This window comes from Lithobates pipiens, unplaced genomic scaffold (genome assembly GCF_037356315.1).
Source record: "Lithobates pipiens isolate NorthernLeopardFrog02 unplaced genomic scaffold, aLitPip1_a1.2 Scaffold_23, whole genome shotgun sequence".
Lineage (NCBI taxonomy): Eukaryota > Metazoa > Chordata > Amphibia > Anura > Ranidae > Lithobates > Lithobates pipiens.
Genome location: NW_027507785.1, coordinates 260,738,579 through 260,761,982, shown reverse-complemented (window position 1 = coordinate 260,761,982; position 23,404 = coordinate 260,738,579). Strand labels below are relative to the sequence as shown.

The window sequence follows — 23,404 nt, the reverse complement described above, 5'->3', positions numbered from 1 at the left end:
GCCTCTTTCTTAGGTGTTGCAGCCTCTGGGGCATTTAAAAAGATGTGTATATATGTAATGACAGATCATGTGACACTTATATTGCACATAGGTGGACATCATTTCACTAATTATGTAACTTCTGAATGTAATTGGTTGCACCAGAGCTTGTTATGGGGTTCATAACAAAGGATAATACATACGCACATGTCAATTATCTTTTTTTATTTCCGAAAAATAGTTTTATATATTAGTCTAATTTTACTTCACCAACTTAGACTATAGTGTTCTGATCCATTACATATAATTCCGATTTTAAAAAACAACATTAAACTAAAGGCTGTAAAGTAACAAAATAGGTAAAAAGCCAAAGGGGGGTGAATACTTTTGCAAGGTGCTGTAGTTCTTATAAAATGCCACTACCAGGGGCGTTTCACATTTTTTTCCCCCACCTATGAATGCATCTGCATGTTCGCCAATGTGCCCATGCAGACAATTTAGTGAATTCTTATGCACAGCATTTAGAGAGAAAAAAAATGGCACAGGCATGCGTTCCAGGAGACGCGTTCTTTCTGTGTAAACGTGCATAAACACGTATAAACGTGCCCAAATGCCCTCCTATGCATGTACATTTTTGATAATGGACAGAGTACATGAATATTCTAGCCAACAGAATGAGTTTATGCACAAACACTTCTAAACACAATATGCATATAAACACTCCTAAACACAAGTGAAAAAACTTGGGATTAGAGGCATTTTCTGTCAATTTTAAAGTGTTACTAAAGCCAATTTATTTAGTAAATATAAAAATGCTAAATACCTTTTATCAGCAGTATATAGTAGTCTAGTGACTTCTAACAGTGTCTGGTTAAAGCTTGTAGGAGTTTTCCTTCTATTCTGACAGGCCTATGAGGCTGCAGGACCACTGACCCTCTGTCTAGACAGTGCTTATTGGCCCTGTGTCGATCATATGTACCCTCCCAAGAAAAAACAAAAACAAAAAAAAAAAAAAAACTCTCTAGTAGGGATGAGCTCAGGCGTGTTCGCATGGAACACGTGCAGAGCCCATCAGGAAGTCAGTGCAGCACCGCACTAATAACAGGCAATGAGAGATTGCATGATCTCTGCAGCCGCACATCGGGGCAATGTCTCATTGCCTGTGATTAGCGCATCGCAGCCCAGACTTCCTAGCGGGTCTGCACATGTTACATGCGAACACACCTGAGCTCATCCCTACTCTCTAGCAATACATAACAAACTGAGCATGTGCAGAGTGCCCCCAAAGCTCTGTACTATCAGGAGATGGATTGGGAATGGTGGAAGAAGGGGAGGAGGATCAGAGAAGAAAAAAATCAGTCTTTTTACACAATGCAGAGGATTGACCCCTTAGGTTCCACAGTGAGTAGAACAAGCATGCTTTCCTGCATATACAGACTGATTTTACTGTTGTGAGTTTAGTAACAGTTTAAGTAGCAAATTGCGTACTGTCCGTGATACTTTTTAAAAAAAATTTATAAACACCATTGGACCCTACAAGCATCGACCAAATTAAGAATGAAATCGAAACCTTACAAAGACATCAGCAAAAACTTGCCATAAACAGGAAGCAAAAAAAACTAGAAAAGCTACACCAAGAGCAGACCTTTTAGATACAACCTAAACACAAAACAAACTTTACAACTCCTGCTATCAGCTACTTGGAACCCAAGAATGAATCCCAAGGTATCCCTTGTGTAAATGCTGACTTGACAGAAAATGTGGATATAACAGAGGAACTCGGAATCATAAATTTGTCAAATCATAAACTTTCTACACCAGAAACAGTCCTCTCCAAAGGCCTCACATTCTGCCCAACCACCAAATTGGATAATTTACATGTATGGTCAGATATAGGAATTCTTTAGGAGACTAAGGTTTAAAGAATATTTTCACAGTAATGAAAGGAATCCTAAGACAATAGGAGGTGGCAAAAAGAAAAAGAAAAAGAAAAGCAACTTCACACCTCCACAAGGACTCAACACCAAACTGGATACCTACATTGACAGCTTCAGGCTGCGAGTCAGATCCCTGATATCCACCCAGCAAAAGAAAATATTATACAACCTTTCACCACTGGAGCAAAGAGCTGTACATGATCTGTGCAATAATCAGGCCATAACCATCAAACCAGCAGATAAAGGGGGAGCAGTCATTGTGATGGATACAAATATATACAAGAGGGCCAGAGGCAGCTGGCAAATACTACTGGAATATGATCAGACCCAGGATTTTACTAACCAATTAAAAGGTCTCATTGCAACAATACCAAGCCACCTACATTCAGAACTCATCAATGCGATTCCGGATAATCCAGAAATTGGAGACTTATACATGCTGCCTAAGATTCACAAGCCAGGAAATCCAGGCAGACCCATTATAACAGGTATGAATACACTTACCGAACATATCTCAGGCCTTGTAGAGAACATGTTAAAACCTTTAGTCATGAACACTGCGAGTTTCCTGCAAGACACCACTGATTTTCTGAACAAGCTTCACAATATACAAAAATTACCACCAAATACACCTCTAGTCACTATGGATGAATAGAATAGAATTGAATCTCTGTATAGCAACATCCCTCAGAAGGATGGGTTGGCGGCATGTCACAGATTCTCATCATCCTCACCAAACCACAAATATACTGCTGAGGATGTGACACAGCTCATCAAATTCATTTTTACACACAACTACTTCACTTTCAATAATGACATCTATCTCCAGTGTATGGGTAATGCTACTGAAAGCAAAATGGCACCCCAATATGCAAACTTATTTATGGCTGACCTGGAGGACAAATTCCTCCCTCAACAGCATACAACAAAAGCCATACAGATAGTATCGCTATAGTGATGATATCTTCATGATATGGACTGAAGGTGAAGAAAATCTAAACCAATTATACTCATTGATCAACACTTTTCACCAGTCTATCAACCTAAAAATGGATTATTCAAACACTCATGTCAACTTCCTAGACACTACAGTATACATCAGGGATCACAAGCTTCACACGTCGATATACAGAAAACCGACTGACCGATGCAGCTATCTTCACAGTTCCAGTTTTCACCCCCAACACACTAAACGGGCCATCATACACAGCCGGGGCCATCATACACAGCCGGGGCCATCATACACAGCCGGGGCCATCATACACAGCCGGGGCCATCATACACAGCCGGGGCCATCAGATACCACCGAATTTGTTCAGACCCAGAAGACAGAGATGAACATCTCAGAACACTGGCAGACTCCTTCCATAAGAAATGTTACAAAGACAAAACCATCAACAGCATAAACACAGCCTTGAAAAACCAAAGAGAAAATCTCCTCCAATACACAGAAAAAAAAAAAAAAATAACCGAGTACCTCTAGTCACCACATACAACCGAGCACTTGAAGGGATAAAAAAGATAATCAAAGATTTACAAGCCATTATAACAGAGGATGAAACTCTGAAAGGAATATTCCAACAACCCCCATAATTGGCTTTCAGACAACCACCCAACCGACACAAACTAATCAGCAGGAAACTTCACTCTGATTATGAAGTCACAAATAATGGTAGCAAACCCTGCAATAAAAAAACGCTGCATACTATGCAACCAGATCAATCTATCCGAAAGTGTCACACACGCAAATGGGACCTTCAATATCATGGGATCTTACAACTGTACCTCCAGTACTGTTGTGTATCTCATCCAATGCAAGAGGTGCAGAAAAGGATCTTATGTTGGTGAAACAGGACAGAAGTTGCAAGCGAGGATCAATTTGCACAGACATACCATCAAGGAACGTAAAGAAGACAGTTTATGCACACCTGTGGAACATCACTTCTCACAACCGGACCACACTATAGAAAAGACCTCAATGTTTTAGTTCTTAAAGGGAATTTCAGAACTATCCAGGAAAGGGAAACGTTTGAACTAAGAATGATAATTCTTTTTGACACAAAAAAGAATGGACTGAATTTAGATATAGGTTTCCTTAGCCATTATACCAAAGTTTTATGACCCCCTCTGTGACTAGCATCCCCCCTCTGTCTTATCTTGCTAACTCTGCTGCTATCTTTATTACCATTGATTTGTATGTGTTTGTTTTTCTCTCTCTTTTTTTTCCTCTCCCCTTTCCTTCAGAGATTTATTTAAATCTTTTTAACATTCTGCTCAAAAATTTGTGAATCAGTACTGTTTGGACCTTGAAGAAGTGGACATACCCCGAAAGCTTGTCCTGAAAAATTGTATGTACTGACTGAGGTGGGCAAGAAACCCATTCTCTACAAATGGAGCCTGGAGACCTAGAATGTGACTTCGCTCACACGTTTGCATTCTGGAGACAAAGAACCAATTGGGCCAACATTGTCATGCGTTTCTTTGGAAAAGACAAAGCACAATGGACAGAAGAGAGAAAACACCGGAATGAACACTATTTATAGCAGCGTATATCCCAGCACAACTAGTTGCTTCTGATCCGCTCACAAGGGAATGTCCATTACTTTATGCTCAGTTGGGAACTCAGCTGTTATAGCAACCACACAGACAGGGCTGCACACAGAAAAATCAAAGCCTCCCCAGTTTGTCCGAGTTACTTTCTAGGCTATGTATTCTGTAATTGGCCATCAATTATTCATTATACAATGCTTAATAGGGGCTTCCACAGGAGATTAACTTAATTTACCATCTTGAATGTGCCTCCTGCAGCTTTTACTATATAGCCTGTTTTTACATTCTAGTGTTATCCTAGTGTAATCATATATGTGTATTATCAGGTGGTACCTAGGATAGCAGAGTATGTTTAGAATAAAGTACTGTATATTGATTGTGAACAGAAGATCTGCACTATGCTACAGGACAAAGTTTAATATGAAGACAGGTCCATAAAGTATGAATCAATCCGTCGGAGGCAAATTATAGAATTAGGCTACATTTGCAGGGGCAACTAGCACCACTGCTAAAGACAGCAGCAGGAATCTTCTGCTTCCTGCAGCTGTTTTTGCTACTTGTGAGCGGCTAGCTGCAACTGCCAAGCACTTTACAATGCAATGACAGGGCAGAAGCGTCCTCAGCTATCCGTGGCTGCTTGCTCAGCCAGCAAATTACTTTGCTGATCACTGCGGGACACACATTGTGTGCTTCCACCAGTGACCACTACAGGATACCTGTGGCCCCTCCTGACTTGCCATTGAAGCGAACATTGGGCTGAGCAGCCACAGTTAGCCACTAACAGGTGTCAGAAACAGCTACAAGAATCAGAAGATTCCTGCCGCTGTCATTCGCACTGGTGCTAATCGCCTGTGCAAATGTAGCCTAAATCCCCAAATTTTCCCTAGCATATACTTACCTTCACTCCACCTCTGCATTCAATGTCAGGAGCTGAAGCAAACATTTTATGGGTATGAAGCACATGGGTATCATTTCATTTTACAGTGCTGGGCCAAACAGGGTTGTCATATGGTATTCCAAAGCACTTTGTAAACTACAACTCTAGTGGCATGTAGCTTAAAGTGATGGTAAAATCTCTTTTTTTTTCTATTAAAATAACAAACATGTTATACTTACCAACCCTGTGCAGTGGTTTTGCACAGAGCAGCCTGGATCCTCCTCTTCTCTGGTCCCTTGCTGGAGCTCCTGGCCCCTCCCTCCTGTTGAGTGCCCCCACAGCAAACAGTTTGCTATGGGGTCACCTGAGCCGAGCTGCAGCTCCGTGTATCCATTCAGACACAGAGCTGTGGTTTGACCTCGTCCCCTCTCTCATGATTTGCTGAGTTTGATTGACAGCAGCAGGAGCCAATGGCAGCACTGGTGTGTCTCAGCCAAACAGGAGGGAGAGTCTCGGACTGCCGAGAGATTCGTGGACATTGCTGGAGAAGGGGCTCGGGTAAGGGGGGGGGGGGGGGGGGGGGAGCCTGCTGTGCACACAGAAGGCTTTTTATCTTAATGCATAGATTGTATTAAGATAAAAACCTTCTGACTTTACAACCCCTTTGAACCTGAATTTCCTTTGCTCCTGTTGACTGAAAATGTCTCTGAAATAAACACGGAATGCCAGACTGTCAACAAGAAAAATCACGGCAAATGTCAGGGGAACGGGGCAGGTGACGTACAAATGATTTATTTAGCATTGTTATTTATGGCACTGTACAACATATGCATTGCAACCAAGGGTAAGACTGATATGCAAAACCTCTGAGTGATTGTGAAGCATAAGAAGAGTAACTAAAAGCTGCTGTTGGAGTAAGAGACCAGGTTACAGAGGCTTACAGTCAAAAATAAATATAAAAAAACAGGTCCTCTTTAACCAATTATCTCTAGTCATGTATAACACACTCAATTTGCAAACCTGCAATGAAACCATCACATTACATCCATGGTTGTTTTCCATTTTTGTGGTACATTCATTCCCATTGTGAAGACGTGCATGAATTCTTACCTCAAACAGATGCTGATGCGAGAGGTTGTTACGAGGGTTGAGCTCAAATATGAGTACGTGATTGACGCCAGCTTGTCTCCATCCATAAGTATTGATGCCCAGAAGAAAAAGGAATTCCACCAACAGGAAACCACCCCTGTAAATGCGCACCAAGGGCCAGACGTCTGTAATTTTATACCTCTCGTAACCTGCAAAAGGACAAAATGATGACAGAGTTGTCTCCTACACAGCGCACCCCAGACATTTGCAGTGATACTACAGCCACATGGCACCTTTAGAACATTTCCTATCTTGCTCATATGAGCAGTGGTTCTTCCTGGTTCAGATTTGCTTAAGAACGGCATATTTCTATGGACTGACTGCCCAAACACATGCAGATTGAACAAACCTAGCAACTTGTCAGCTGTCAGTGGCCTGACGCACAACAGATTTAGGTGTCAACGGTGATGGCTATGGGAGATATGCCATCAGATTGTTCATCCTATAGGTAAAAAGAAAACTGCACATGAGCCCCATAAACAACCCTGTTGTATCAAACTTTTTATTTCAATGCTTTTACACAGAGTACGTATCTCAATCTCAGTTTGTGCCAGCACATACATCAACTGACCTTTATCTGCACAAACTGCATGTGTATGGGTGTCCACTAGCAAACAGACTCTCACTCAGGGGAAAAGGACAGGGAATCTTAAAAAAAAAAAAAAAAAAGTTTTATGTTGGAAGATGTAAGCTCAATGTTGGGTTAAATTCTTCCTCCTCCTGAGCAGGTGACAGTGTTCAAGTCTGGAAATTGGCCCCTAAGGTTAGGTTCACATCTGTGCAAGTGCCTCTTCATAGGTTTTTTTGCAGGAGGAGGCTGGTTGAAAACTCTACCAAAAATGCACCAAAAAAACACGTATGTGCATTTTCCACCTTACACTCCCATTGAAGTCCATAGGGTTAAAACTGAAACGTCTTGCAACAAAAAGGTATCTGCACCTCTTCCAAAAATGCACTGCAAGAAAATGCATAAATGTAAACGAACCCCAAAGAAAGTAATGTCAAATGGCAAAAGTGCTACAAATCAAAAAGGTAAAATGCTTTTTCCTACCCTGTAGAACCAGGGTATTTACCACAGGTTCCTATACAGCTGTAAGGGGGTGTAAGAAGGTGTCACTCCACAAGTGGGGGATTTTCTTAGAGTATATTTTCACAGTAACTGGGTTATATTTCTGAAACTATGCGGTTATGTTAGGTGGTCAATCAGATATCAATATATTTTAATAGAATTCATGCTTACCTTGAAGATATATTGATGAACAATAAAATACTACACTGGTTATCAGAACATGCAATATAAAATGAAAGGAAATGCTACAAAGTCTGGTGCAACGAAAATAAAATAGTATTTTCTTTTTCAACCAATAACACGATCATTTCAAAATCTGCATTACGACGACAGCTGGTACATGGTTCATTGCTATAGCAACACCTCCATTTTCCTTTGCCGCAGATATCAAACATATAATTTTCTGCCCTGATGCGGTTTACAGCTTATCTCTGACACAAGGCTGCAAAACTAAGAGAAAGGTATTGGCAACACCTGCACATCTATTGTTTAGGTATGTGAAAAAAGCAGCAAATGTAAGCTTACCAGTATACACAACTGCACAATTCAACACAATAAATATCCCACAATACAGTCCCACTCGAAATGTTGTCCAGGCTGGTGCAGGCTGAAAAATAACAGAAAACAAAAGTTAATCAGCAACTTTTAATGCTCAAATGGGACAGCTGAATGATACAATTTGTTTTAGAAGAAAATCATAAAAAGCCCAGTATCTTAAAATGACAATGTTTTGTGACCGTTTCACGAATAAGAATGCCTACAGACACAGATGCAGGGAGGGCGTTACATTTCATCTATGCTAGAAGAGCATGCCACTTAAGAAGTAACTTCCATTTGAAGCCGTGAAAAAGATCCCCAAGGGAGGCCACACACAGTTCGAATCTCAGCCGATTCCTGCCGATTCGAATCATTCATGGGCAGACAGAATGTACCAAGTTGATTGATCAATCAAGTTGGGTACAATCAGCCTGCCGGATTCGCTTGTGATTGTCACAAGTAGATGCTATAGGCATTAGTGATAATACACAGTCTTTTCCTGGCAGGGAAGGAGAAGACAATTGCTCGGCAGGAGAGATTGCCCTGTCACTATCAGGAAAGAAATTCGCTCCATGTATGACCAGCCTAAAGCCTCATATTCCACCAGGTTTCTTTGACCTCGCCCCCAGAAAACAGATGACAAGACACAAAATGACCTGCCACTTGTGGCTTAATGCCAATTTACAACACAACAAAGTATACAGAATGTCCCACTGCAGAAAAGTGTAGGTACCAGAAGAACACGAATGCCAGTTCACATGTGCGCCAATAAGTTAAGCTTGCCATACACGGGGCAAATTCAAAAAATCGATGGAGATAGGTGGAAAACTGTTAATGCAACAATGGCTGTATCTAATAAGATTCAGTCACAAGCGTATTGCCAGCTTAAAAAGATGGGCAAATAAAACGGAGTTTGGAGATCTCAGTGCGTGTCTTTTTCTTTTAAAAATGTTGGTTTTCTACGGAATCATAACCATTACAACTTTAAAAGTAACTAAACCCTCACAACAAAACACATGTAACCTTGGGGTTTTACTTAAAAATGTGAAAAAATCTGCTTGTTCCTTATTTCAATTAAATACCGTATTTATCGACGTATAACATGCACTTTTTCCCCCTTAAAATCAGGGGAAAATTGTGGGTGCGTTTTATACGCTGATCCCTGCCGTCTCTGAGGGTAGAGGAGGGAACACCGCCGAATTACACAGAGCCGCGATCTCCTGTGTACCCGGCGCTCCATCACTCACAGCCATGCCTCCTGGTCCTGCATCAGGCCACTATCCTTTCGATCATATGATCAGGGTCAGGAGGCGTGGCTCTGAGTGACGGAGCGTCGGGTACATAGGCGATCGCGGCTCTGTGTAATTCAGCTGTGTTTGCTGCTCCTCTTCCTTTGGAGACAGCAGGGATAATCCAACACTGGCGAGGCTGCAATGGTGGGAAAGGTGAGGCTGCAGATGGGCAATGAACAGGTTGCATTGATAGGCAATTTAGAGGCTGCAGATGGGCACTTAGCAGGGTGCATTGATAGGCAATTTAGAGGCTGCAGATGGGCACTGAGCAGGGTGCATTGATAGGCAATTTAGAGGCTACAGATGGGCACTGAGCAGGGTGCATTGATGAACCGTGAGCCTAATTTTGATTCAAAGTTCTTTATTTAAAATGTATGGGGTTTTTTTCCTTAAACTTCCCTCCTAAAATTGGGGTGCGTTATACGACTGTGCGTGTTATACACCGATAAATACGGTATGTTCAAACTCAGTTAAGCTAGAAAATTCATGATTCTGTTCTTTTATTCTTGGACAATATATCCGTGGAAGTACGTTCCAGGCACTGGTGTAGGGAGATGGAAAGGGACTACTATGCCGCTTCTGAGCATATCTATGGGCAGTATGGTATTCTGCCAGTCAGTGAGGGCGATTCCCAGGACAGCTGCTTGTCACAATGGGTGTGGCCAAAGCAGATGTATAAAAGATTTATAATTTTGCCATTCCTCACTGTGCCCCACCAAGCTGAACTTGCGTTGCATGGGGATGTGTACTTATAGTACACTGTAGGAACATACATATCTGTTTAGGGAGCTGCTTGGGCCTCATTGTCACCTCACTTGGAATTTGCTGCAGAAGTGGCAACTGGTGGGAGCATACAATAAGGCCAATGCATGCTACAGAAATTAGAATGCATTTTTAAAAATAATGTTTAGATACACTAATTCCTTAGTAATTTCTTGCTTCTTTTAAAATGCAGCATGCAACAATTTGTTTTTCTAAACAGAAAAGCATGCCCCCCCCCCCCCACACCTTTTTTAAATTGGTTATCAATTTGTCTTTAGTTTTGTACAAGGATTAAAGTGGTTGTAAAGTACAAAGCTTCCGCTCTAGACTCCAATCCCACAGTGAAAGTATCCCCTCTAATTAGACTTCACAGGTGTTGGCTTTGCTCGTAGTGAGAGAGAAAAAGAAGTTCCTGGATGGCAGCACTTCAAAAAGGCATCTTTATTTAGTCGAATAAAATCCAAAATACAGTCACATCAGATCATGGCAAACAGGATAGATGGCTAACGCGTTTCACGCCTCATGTGGCACTTAATCATAACTGTAGGTGCAATAAATATCTCCTTAACCTACACAGTTAAGGGATATGTCCCTAAAAACAGGCACTGATGTCTACGCCACACAGGCGCACTGAGCGTGCCATTAGTGAAGGCGATCATGCTGTTACTGACGGGTCCTGCGCGCATACGGTGGAGTGATGTCATCGCTGCTCCGGCCAGTCACAGCGCCGGAGCAGCGATACCTGGAAGTCACTCCAGGTACCATGGCGGTGACGGAGGAGGTGAACGAGGGTCGCTTCGGGGGCTTCAATCTCAGGTAAGTAATTTATAATGAGCTAGTATGCTATGCATACTAGCTCCTTATGCCTTTGTCCTGCAGGGTGTTTTTTTTTGTTTGTTTTTTAAGAGAGGGTTTACTTCCTTCTTTAAAGAAACGTCAATATGTAAACAGAATGAATACTGAATAAATTATTTTTAAAAAGCAAAGGATTCATTTTCAAGCAAGGATTATTAACCGATTTCAGGACATCAAAAGACAGATTAAATCTGAAGCAACATAACAGGTTTTAGCTTTTATTTGTGATTGTAGTGGGATACAACTTACATATGCACATATCCTTATAGAGCAGGGAATCATATCATACATCAGATCAACCCTACTAAGGTTTAGACCCTATTCACACTGGGGCGGTAGTTTTAGTTATGTCTTTTCCTAGTCTCCCCTTTGTATTCACTCTGGATCAATCTGCCTTTGACAGATGTGGCTCTTTTTTAGGTGATAGCTTGAGTATCAGAGACAAATGGTTGGACCTCAAGATCATCCGTAAGTATTGTCCAGTGTCATTGGATTATTTCTTTAATTTGCTTATGCGGTTTAGAAAAATGCATTTTTATCCTAGTTGGATCAGAATCATCTTTTTGGTTTTGTGTTTGAAAAGAAGTTCATATCGCGATTTTGTAACAATTCTATTGTATGCTTTAGTAAACAAGAACCACTATAAGCTCTCTCTAGTAACCTGTTTTTGAGTTTTCCTAATCCTTCTCTGAAGAGAGTGTCATTGGAACAATTTCATCAGAGTCGCAGGTATTGTCCATACGGGGGGGGGGGGGGGGGACATTCCCATTCAAATCGCAGTTTGGGTGTGCAGCCCTATATCCATCATATCTCTTATATACGTGTCTTTTCCATTACATAACATATCACTATAATGGCACTGAGGAGAAGCTTCCATCCAGCCACTCTAGCATAAAACCCAGCTCAGTGGAGGACTGCAGTGACGGTTGTCCTTCTGGAACTTTGTCCCATCGCCACATAGGGTCTCTGCTTCTCAGTCATCTGGTCTTTGGTCACCTCTCTTAAAGACCCTTCTCCCAGACTGCTCAGTTTGGCCAGACAACTAGGTCTTGGAGCAGTCCCGGTTGTGCCAAACGTCTTCCATTTGAGAATTATGGAGGCCACTTTTTTTCGGACATGTTGGTGTTACAGTGCCTTGAAAAAGTACTCATGGCCCTTGAAATTTTGTCATGTTACAAACAAAAACGTAAATATATTTTATTGGGCTTTTATGTGACAGACCAACACAAAGTGGCACACAATTTTTAAGCGGAAGGAAAATAAATGGCTTTTAATTTATTTTACAAATAAATATCTGAAAAGCGTGGCATGCATTTGCATTCAGCCCCCTTTACTCTGACACACCTAACTAAAATCTAGTGGAACCAATTGCCTTCATAAGTCACCTAATTTGTAAACAGAGTCCACCTGTGTGTAATTTAATCTCAGTATGAATACGGCAGTTCTGTGATGCCCTCAGAGGTTTTCTCAAGAACCTTTGTGAACAAACAGCATCGCGAAGGCCAAGGAACACACCAGACAGGTCAGGGATAACTTGTGGAGAAGTTTAAAGCAGGGCTAGGTTATATAAAAAAAAAAAAAAAATCCCCAAGCTTCGAACATCTCAGAGAGCACTTTTCAATCCATTATCAGAAAATGGAAAGAGTATGGCACAACTGCAAACCTACCAAGACATAGCCGTCCACCTAAACTGACAGGCCGGGCAAGGAGAGCATTAGTCAGAGAAGCAGTCAAGAGGCCCATGGGAACTCTGGAGGTGCTGCAGAGATCCAAAGCACAGGTGGGAGATTCTGTTCATGGGACAACTATTAGTCGTGCACTCCACAAATCTGGCCTTTATGGAAAGGCAAGAAGAAAGTCATTGTTGAAAGAAAGCCATAGGAAGTCCTGCTTACAGTTTGGGAGAAGTCATGTGGGGGACACATGTGGAAGAAGGTGCTCTGGTCAGATGAGGCCAAAATTTAACTTTTTGGTCTAAAAGCAAAACGCTATGTGTGGCGGAAAACTAACACACCATCCCCACTGTGAAACATGGTGGTGGCAGCATCATATTGTGGGGATGCTTTTCTTTTCTAACTGTAGAAAGGCAAGAATTTTGCCTATGCTATATCTCTGAGGGTGCCAACCCTCGGATTCACACAAGGAAACATAAGCCTTCCAGACTCTATAATATATAGTTCTGGAAGCTGGCTTCCTTGCATTAATCAGGGTAGAGATAACTGACCCGGAAAGTCCACGTTTCGTCATAATATGGGTTTCAATAGCCAAGCCGCTAAATTTAGAGACCGTAAGGGAGGATGGAATATTGGTCCCTGTGAGAGCAGATCTGGCCATAGTGGGAGGGACCATGGGCCCTCCACTGCCATCTTTATGATTTCTGCATACCATTACCTTCTGGGCCATGCTGATGCCACCAGAACTACTGTCTTTCTTCCGAGCCTTTAGGAGAGGTAGCATGAAAAGGTAAAACGAACCATCTCCGTAAGAGATTGTATTGGCAATTTCTCAGATTGAGAGGCTGCCCACTGTTCCCCTTGCAAAGGTTCTAAAGTGGGGGAGGGGGAGCTAGCATGCTTCCTATCCATTTGAATGGAGGATGCGATTAAAGCTGCTAATCTTCCTGCCAGACCCTGCAGGGTGGAGGAAAGGACATCTTCAGTCATGTATACAGGGGCCGAGATGTGAGAAGTATTTGCACCATCAATTTGTTCCAATGGCTCACCTTGGCTTGCCATAACTGGTAACTCAGGCGAGGATGACAGCGTAGAAATGCGACAAGATCCTAGCGCCTGGGGGTGAAACCTTTAGTACTTTTTGGTCTTTGTGGTGTCTTTTTTAGTAGGCATAGTCCTAAGCACAAAAACAGAGGCACTATACAATTGCACTTAATCGCTGAATATAGTCATGGGAAAAAGGTGTTCTTCCTGTATCAGGAATGCCAGTTTGCAACCACCCCCTTTTTCATTTAAAACTTTCCCGTACTCGTGTGCGCCGTTCAAGGGGGGGGGGGCAGCAGGCAAACAAAACAACATTAAAAACAGTATATAGTAGCAGTATCAGAACAGCAGGACCTCCGCAACCACGGGGGGTATCTAAGCGGGGTACAGCACTCTTCAACCCTCCAGTCCCCTCTGGGGGAAGAAAAACAACATTTGGCAGGTTTCTTTTACCCGAGAGAAAAAAATCCTCTTGCACACGCTGCTGCGGCCAGAACTGACTGAGCTTTACAGTGAAGACAACCGATTAAGGTATGTGCATCGACTCCCTGAAGTGGAAAATTAAGGCATGACAACATTTTTTTCCCTTAAAGAAGAATACATAGGTGTTTTTAGTACCCAAGTTTCTTCCCTTACCCCCACCACAGGATTTGCTGAATTAACAAACAATCCAACCTTCACCCATCACAACGGGCTGCATTTAGCAAACCTTCAAAAGGACCAGGTCCCTAAAAGGTGGTTCCACTTCCTTGGACCCGTAAAAGCACCCCACCAGGAAAGCTTTAGGTAATGTTGCAAGACCTAAGCCCTGGGTTCCTGAGGTCCAGCCCTACAAAGAGGCGTTACAGGCAAAACCTTGTGCTTCGAATACAAGGCCCCAGGTACCATCCACTTAGACCTCAGTGGCACTTGTGATGGATCTGGTCTATGGAGGATTTATGTGGATTTAAATCCAGCATGGATCCCTCCTGGAGCTCCTCAGAGCACATCTTCACTCGTGACCAACACCTTAGACACTGGTGAAAAAACTGATGTGCTCCTGGAAGTACGACGGGTTATATAGGGAGTGAACTTCCTGGACTGGGTATATACCAGTGTCCATCACCTGAAGCTGGCCTATAACCCATGAAGTAATTACTCAAAGCAGAGTTTTAACTATGATTTTTTTTTTTTGTACAAATATATATTTAAAATGCTATTTAAACGATTCACTGTTTAGTGATCGACGTCCACTCGACTGCCAATTTAGATCAAATGATGTCTTTGATTTTTTTTTATCCCTGACATGTTCCATTTTGCCTGTGGGCATGTGAAGCCCACAAGCACTATCTTCCTGGATACGTTGCTGCTGTTAGACCAGCATGCACCGGCCCGTTCTTGCGCATGCATTCAGGTTGCCATAACAATCATCGTTGGAAATGCCCACCCCGTTGTTATAGTAACCTATCCCTCGGCGCAGCCCACCGACTCCTGGGAAACGATGACACACACATATCCCAGGAGCAGTAGCGAGCGGAGATGCCAAGGGAAGTGACGTCAGGAGCCGAGGTGATGAAGGAGGCAGATTTCGAGGGACCACATAGCAACAGGCATAAAGAGGTGAGTAAAAAAAATTAAAAAAAATCTCCAAATGTATTTTTTTATTGTTTTTATTTCATACGCATTAATGACTTTTTTTTTTTTTTTTTGGATGGAACTCCACTTTAAGGCTCTCGTGTCCCATGATGTATGATAAAGAAAGACTGGCAGCTTTAATTGCAGCGAAAGACGGTTCTACAAAGTATTGACTCAGGGGAGCTGAATACAAATGCACACCACACTTTTCAGATAGTTGAAAAAAATAAAAATAAAAAAAAGAATGTAAAACCATTTATCATTTTCCTTCTACTTCACAATTATGTGCCACTTTGTGTTGGTCTATCACATAAATCCCAATAAAAAAAAAAATTTGTTTTTGGTTGTAACATGACAAAATGTGGAAAGGGGTATGAATAATTTTTCAAGGCAATGTAAATCTTTCACTTGGATGTTCTAAGTTGCACCAGTAAATATACCTGGATAAAACAAAAACTGTCTTCAGTTCAGGCTGTAAAGCATAAGTATTATTTTAAAAAGGGTGGTGATTCTTTTCTATACCCACTGCACATATTTCTGACCATTTTCCATATGGCTGCTGAAAAGGGGGTAAAAATAAATAAATAAAAAGGAATGTCATGTTAAGTGCTGTCCATCATTCTGCCACTGACATCTTATGCACATCATCTTCTGGTTTCTTCCACAAAGAACCAGTGCGACAGCCAGAGAATTAGCATTTTCAGAAGGAGAGGTCTGCAGCAGCAGCCTCCATGTTCTGTTATAGTGTGCGTTAAGATGGGATCCTCAAAAACCCAATCTGTTTATTGATTAGACTGAGAGGGACCATCAATGGTCACGAGCAATATGATTCAGGATCATTCCTCACTTAGAGTAATTATCTTTTGCCAACATAAATCACGGCATGTCTGAGGTACACATCAAAACACAATTACAAAAGGGGGCAAGTAACACATACCACCACCAAGACCATAAATATAAGAATACTGACCGAGTAGTACAGACATACTTTGGGTGCTGCTCATGCTGCTTGCAGCTTTAAATTAAATTGTATCAAGTCTTTATCCAATCTTTGTAGTAAGATAAGCTTTTATTAAATGCTTTCTTATAAAAAGAGTGTACAGCATCAATACACTTCTTCCAGCATTTGTAGTTTTCAGTGCCATAATATTGATGGAACTGCTTGCTTGTGTCACTACGACTGCAAGCTATTTCGTACCTAAAATGGAGAAAAATTTGGGTTTTCACCATATAGATTGCAGATATTATTAAAAAAAAAAACAACCACTGAGTGTCTTTCATCAGCTGCATTCTGGGTGCCACTTGATACCCATGGTCAGGGGTGAAGAAATTCTCAGCTGGCCTGACCAATCAAAGATTTAGGAGGTTCTTTTAGGAAGCTAGGAACAGGGAACTAAAGACAGTAGAAAAACTTAATTCTCTAGACCAAATTTTTCACCTGTGCAGCTCCGAGGGGTGGCACGCGCAGACGCTTCATGGCTTTTTGTCGGTCTCCATCTTCCAATTCATTTGTCACTAGACCCTAAAAACAGAAAAACGTAAGAAAATGTGAGAAGTTTACAAACAGGTCTTAGTCCGGTGATGATGCCATGTATCTTGGTGCTACTTGCTGCCATATGTATGAAGATTTAGAACCTAGGGTGTTTTGAACTGCTACTATAGACTTTAGAGGCAGAGATGAGCAGCCTTCCACTGCCATAGCCTCTGGAATGCAACCCTCCTCTGGGGTGCATAGGTATGGATCTGTGTTGCTGTATAGAGATGAAGGGGAGAGCAGTCTACCTAATAATAAAGCTTTGCCTTAAAGAAAAGTTCACTTTTAGTAACCTATTACACCCATATTTAGGGTGTAACATGTTCCAAAAACAGCATTGCTGCAACCTCCTGACCCCCAACTGACAGCAGGTGGGGGATACTCTTCATACCCACACAGCTGCATCAATCATTCATTCATAGTTATTGGTGATAGAATAAACTGCGGCAGATGGCTTGTAGTTCTTAATTAAGGCACAGAGGCCACATATATGCGTACCAAAATATAAACAATGCTGTGCCGAGGGTGTGCACCCTGCGAGCTCCAGTTACCGGCTTTCTGATCATGTGACTGCCAATCACGGTGGCCACATATTGAAAAGCCTGCCTTCGGCACCTGAAACCCCATAAAGGGTCAAGAGGCGCCAGAGCTTAGGGGGTCCCAGCAAAGGGGAGTGCCTTCATAGTTTGATTCTTCCAGCTCTTAAAGCGGAGGTTCACACAAAGATTGAACCTCTGCTTTTCGGAACCCTCCCCCCCCCCCCCCCTCCGGTGTCACATTTGGCACCTTTCAGGGGAGAGGGGAGTGCAGATACCCAAGACAGGTATTTGCACCCACTTCCGGGCATAAACTCCCGTGGGAGTCTGCACCTCTTCCTGTAGCCCCCGCGCTCCCAGAGACAGCAGGGACCATTCGGATTACACAGTGCGACTCGCGATAGTGCAGTAGGGAACCGGGAAGTGAAGCCACAAGACTTCTTTTCCTGATTTCCTCAACGAAGATGGTGGCGGCAGCATCTGAGGACTGAGAGACGGTTCGGCCTCGGGTGCCGACTTCGAGGGCGCCCAGGACAGGTAAGTGTCCTTATTTTAAAAGTCAGCAGCTGCAGTATTTGTAGCTGCGGACTTTAAAAAAAAAAAAAATTGCGGGTCTTCCGCTTTAAGCAACTGTCTGCCTGTACAGGAAGTCAGTCTGCAGGAGCCTGACATTGCACCCGGGATCTATTGATTGTGGGTGTTCTGCTCTGCAGGCACCTAAGAAATTTTTTTTAATAAATGCACTTATCGTAAAAAACAAAACAAAAAAAAAAACTGAATTTTTTTTAATCACTTCAATACCAGGCACTTTCCCCCCTTCCTGCCCAAGCCACTTTATAGCTTTCAGCACAGATGCTTTTTAAAATGACAATTGAGCGGTCATGCAACACTGTATCCGAATTACATTTTTTTCACTTTGTTCCCACAAATGGAGCTTTCTTTTGGTGGTATTTGATCACCTCTGGGGTTATTGTTTGCTAAACAAAAATTTTGACAAAAAAAAAAAAAAACCTTTTTTGTTTGTTATAAAATTTTGTAAATAACCACGTTTTCTCCTTCACCGATAGGCTGCCCTGATGGGTATTTATGGGAGGCACTGATGAGCATCACTGTAAAGGAGGCCCTGAAACTGGGTAGGTTTTTTTTTGGTTTTTTTTACTGTTAGTGCAGTTAGGAAGTGGATTTATCTTCTACAATCAGTGGTGGCAGCGGGAAGTGTGGATAATTAAATATAAAACCTTTAGATGGGCATCTTAATACAATATACTTGGATATGGGAAATGTCAAAGGCATAATTATAAATGCACAGGTTGAACTGGATGGACTTGCATGTTTATTCAACCTTACTATGTAACTAATCATTTCACCTTCATTAAAACAGAAGTGCAAAATCAATGACATATTACACATGAGAACAGTAACAATGAACATGTCAAAAAATTATTTAGATAAAATGTTCTAATAGAGACGTGCCACGCAAGCATTTTGCTTGTCCTTAGGTTTTTTGTATTTTTTTTTTTTTTTTTTTTTTTACCTTCCCCTTGTCCCCTGTTGTCCCGCCCTTACCTTCCTATACCTCTCCTGACAACACCTTTTTTTTTTTTTTTTTTTTGGACCTAAGGGACACCCTGCTGTGAGTCTTTCCCTCTCCCACTCTTAACCCCCCCTTCTGTTCTTTCCCCCCTCCCTTCCCCCCCCCCCCTCTCTCTCTTCCCGGTCTCTCTTCCCTTCTGGTTGAGGATGGACAGCCTGTCACTGTACTCCTTAAACGCGAAAGGGCTTAACACCCCGGAGAAACGCCGTATGTTAATGCATGACCTAAAAAGGGCGAAAATTGATATAGCTTATATCCAGGAAACTCACTTTAAAGAGGATCGGTTGCCGGTCCTCAAGAACAGATTCTTTCCTCTGACGTACCACTCCACTAATAAAACTAAATCTCGAGGTGCCTCTATCCTCATCTCCTGTAATGTACCTTGGACTCTCACGGACTCCGAGATAGACCTGGAAGGACGTTATGTCTTCCTCAAAGGACTGGTGGGAGGTGCACGGTTGACACTAGCGAATGTCTACGCCCCTAACGAGGGCCAGGACGCGTTTGTGCGGCGTCTTTTGACCAAGTTGACTGCCTTCCAGGAGGGCCAACTGATCCTGGGCGGAGACTGGAATGTACCCCTGGCCCCCCACGTGGATACCTCGGCGGGTTCGTCCTCCTTACCTATTAGTGCCCGTAAGCGTATCGTCGCGTGTCTCCATGAGTCACAACTAGTCGATATCTGGCGCTTACAGCACCCGGGTGACAGGGACTATACCTTCTACTCTCCTCCACACAAAATTTACACAAGAATTGATTACTTTCTTATACCCCATAGCCAATTACATGCGGTCAGGGCCTCCTCAATAGGTCAAAAGACATGGTCGGATCATGCCCCCATTATGCTGACTTACAAGCTGTCTGCCACTTCTTTCCGGCGGACACGTTTTTGGCGTCTCAATGACAGCTTGTTACAGCGACCTGAGATACTGGAGGAGGTGACTAGGGAGCTTACTTTTTACTTTCAGACGAACACGACGGCTGACTCCTCCCCGGGGGCGGTGTGGGAAGCACACAAAACGGTCATTCGGGGTGTCCTGATTAAACATGGCTCGCGCATCAAAAAAGAGACTGGGAAACAATTGGACTCGCTTCTGGCCAAACTCCAGGTTCTGGAGTCAAAACACAAGGCCTCCCTGGATCCATCCGTGGAGGCTGAACTTTCCTCTCTTCGAAGCCAGGTCAATGACCTCCTTGGCTACAAAGCCAAGGCGGCGTTACAAAAATGCAGACTCGTGGCCTATGAATCGGGTAATAAGTGCGGGCGTAGTCTGGCGCGGGCGGTCCGAGACACTAAGACACAGACCTATGTCCCTCGAATTAGGTCGGAAGCGAATGTGGATGTCGGCCTCCCGCACCAGATAGCGGCTGCATTCAAAAACTTTTACAATACCCTTTACAATCTACCACCCCCTCCGGGAGGACGACCTCTGATGGAGGCGTATGTGAGTTCTAGTCAGATTCCCACATTACTACCTGACAGTGTAGCTGAATTGGAGGCCCCGATAACTCCTGAGGAGTTGGAGTCGGCGTTTAACACGGCTAAACCTGGGAGGGCGCCTGGACCGGATGGCTTCACCCTCCCGTATTATAAGATGTTATTCCCCATCCTTAGCCCTCATATGGTGACCTTTTTTAATGACATAGGGAACACGGCCACCTTCGTCACTGATACTACTCGGGCTCATATCACGGTCATCCCCAAAGAAGGCAAAGACCCCTTGGCCTGTAGTAGCTACAGACCAATCTCATTGTTAAATACGGATCTTAAATTATTTACCAAGATATTAGCAACACGATTGGCCAGACATGTGCAGTCCCTAGTCCATCAGGATCAGGTGGGCTTCATTCCCACGAGGGAAGCCAGAGACAGTACAATCAAGGTATTGAATCTGATCCACGTTGCGAACCAGGGCCCCACTCCTTCCATTTTCCTTAATACAGACGCGGAAAAAGCCTTCGACCGGGTTAACTGGGAGTATATGTCCACTGTCCTCCACCACATAGGCTTAGGCGAGAAAATGCTTAGGTGGATAGCCCAACTATACGCTACTCCGACGGCACAAATTAAGGTGAATGGGATACTGTCGGAGCCCCTGCTGATTAAAAATGGAACCAGGCAGGGCTGCCCGTTGTCGCCGCTTCTTTTTGCCCTCTCCTTGGAGCCCTTTCTATGTAGGGTTAGGAATAACCCCGATATCCAAGGTATAGTTGCGGGTGATGCTCACTTCAAGGTCTCTGCGTATGCGGATGACTTGCTGTTCTCCCTCTCCAATCCAGTGATATCCCTCCCGAATCTCCTCCGGGAATTCGAGGAATATGGGCAAGTCTCTAACCTAAAGATTAATTACACTAAATCGGAAGCCATGGGAGTGGCACTGTCGCAAGCGACCATGCAGGGGCTTCGGTCCAGCTTTAATTTTAAATGGACGTCCACGGCGCTGTCGTACCTGGGGACTTTTGTCCCGGCAAATCTAAATCACGTCTTTAAACTCAATTTCCCTCCCCTGCTGACCAGAACCAGGACTCTTCTGGAATCCTGGAATAAAGGCCTTTATTCATGGTTTGGCAGGTGTAACCTGCTTAAGATGTGCATCCTGCCCAAATTTTTATATCTGCTGCAGGCACTCCCTATTTCGGTACCCACGCCATATTTTCGACAGGTTCACGGTTTGTTTACTGGCTTTATTTGGGCATATAGGAAGCAGAGATTGGCCCGGAATTTACTCTCCATGCCCAAACTCTTCGGCGGCCTTGCCGTTCCTGATGTAAAGAAATACTATCAGGCGGTACACCTCGGTAGAATTGTAGACTGGTGCCGGCACCGGGATCTGAAACTGTGGATCCGGTTGGAGCAGGCCCAGGTCCGGGTGCCGTTATCAGGGGCTGCCTGGTGTTATAGACACCTCCCGGCCCACATGAAGAGGCATCCCCTGATAGGGACGACGCTACGGGTGGGGTCACAGATTTACTCAAAGGGGTCGCTATCTACGCCTAACTCCCCGCTGTTTCCTATTATGGGGAACCCACAATTCTCCCCTGGTATGGACCCCCATCTTCTGCAGGCCATGTCCAGTAGCGGGTGCACACAAGCACGATGTTTCCGGACAGGTGGGGACTGGCCGTCTATAGAGGCGCTCTGTAATACATCGGGACCCTATAAATTAGCCTTCTGGACTGCTGTCCAACTTAGACACTTTCTTCGAACCCTCCCATCCTCCCTCCGATTTGACGGACCGCTGACTGCCTTTGAGGAATGTTGCTCTGGCAACGGGGTGCTTCCAAGAACGCTGTCCACAATGTACAATCTCCTTACCACACCCAGGGATGATACTCACTTGACCTTCCTGACAAAATGGGAGAGGGACTTGAACTGTACGTTTACTCCGAGCCAGACTCAAAACATTGTAGCATTGGCCCTGAAATCTACCATCTGTACGACCATACAGGAAACGAACTATAAAATCCTGACGAGATGGTACTTAACTCCTCAGGCTTTGCATTCTTTCTATCCGACTACCTCTGCGCTTTGTTGGAGATGCGGACTGGAACAGGGCACTTTGCTGCATGTGTTTTGGTCATGTTCGAAGTTGTCTCACTTTTGGTCCACTGTTAAGACCGTTATTCAAAAATTTACGGAGTATAATGTCCCCAATGACCCGGCCTTCTTCCTCCTGCACGTGAACGCCATGCCCACTAAAAAGTACAAAAAGTCCATTCTATGCCCTCTGGTGAATGCCGCAAGAGCATGTATACCGCTCCACTGGAAAAGCCAGGCCCCTCCATCGGTGGCGTCCTGGGTTCGTAAGGTGGAAGAAATTAGTAGACTGGAGGACCTGGTGCTTACGGGGAGGCAACAGCAGGAAAGATTTAGGAAAACATGGGCACCCTGGCACCAATTTATCTTCTCGCCCGAAGGGGTATCTCTGAGGACCCTGTAATATGTTCGGCGATATATACTGCATGGGGGGTAGGGCAGTCCTGAATCAACCAGAAATCCCCCCCTCCCCTCCCCCTCACTTCTCCCCCCCCTCTTCTTCCCCCCCCCCCTCTCCTTCCCCCCCCTCTCCTTCCCCCCCCCTCACCTCACCCCCCCTCTCCTTCCCCCCCCCCCTCACCTCACCCCCCTCTCCTTCCCCTCTCAGACTTCCCTGTCAATGTCCCTTCCCCTACACTTAATGGTCCCTGCCTTGGTACTGGGTTTTTTACCGGGGTATCGAGGTTCGGATGAGAGCCGGAGATGGGGGAACTGAAGGGATCTAGACTCCCAAACACGCTTCGGCACTGGAGGTGCTATGGATGGGCCACGTACAATGTTTTTTTTTTTTTTTTTTTTTTTTATGACCCTGTCCCTCCCGTGAACTCGGCAATATGTTTGATGTATGTTTCCCTTTTCTTCCCT

The 23,404-nt window shown here is 43.7% G+C and overlaps 1 protein-coding gene across 1 annotated transcript in view; it reads right to left on the bottom strand.

Moving 5' to 3' along the window:
- Nucleotides 1-23,404, bottom strand: part of XPR1 (xenotropic and polytropic retrovirus receptor 1) — a 235,674-nt gene that overhangs the window by 30,597 nt on the left and 181,673 nt on the right. Inside the window, exons 6-8 of the mRNA XM_077453099.1 lie at nucleotides 16,777-16,860; nucleotides 8,087-8,168; nucleotides 6,454-6,641 (exon numbers count right to left, since the gene is read on the bottom strand). Coding sequence (XP_077309225.1) covers nucleotides 6,454-6,641; nucleotides 8,087-8,168; nucleotides 16,777-16,860 — 354 coding nt within the window. The remainder of the gene's footprint in view (nucleotides 1-6,453; nucleotides 6,642-8,086; nucleotides 8,169-16,776; nucleotides 16,861-23,404) is intronic.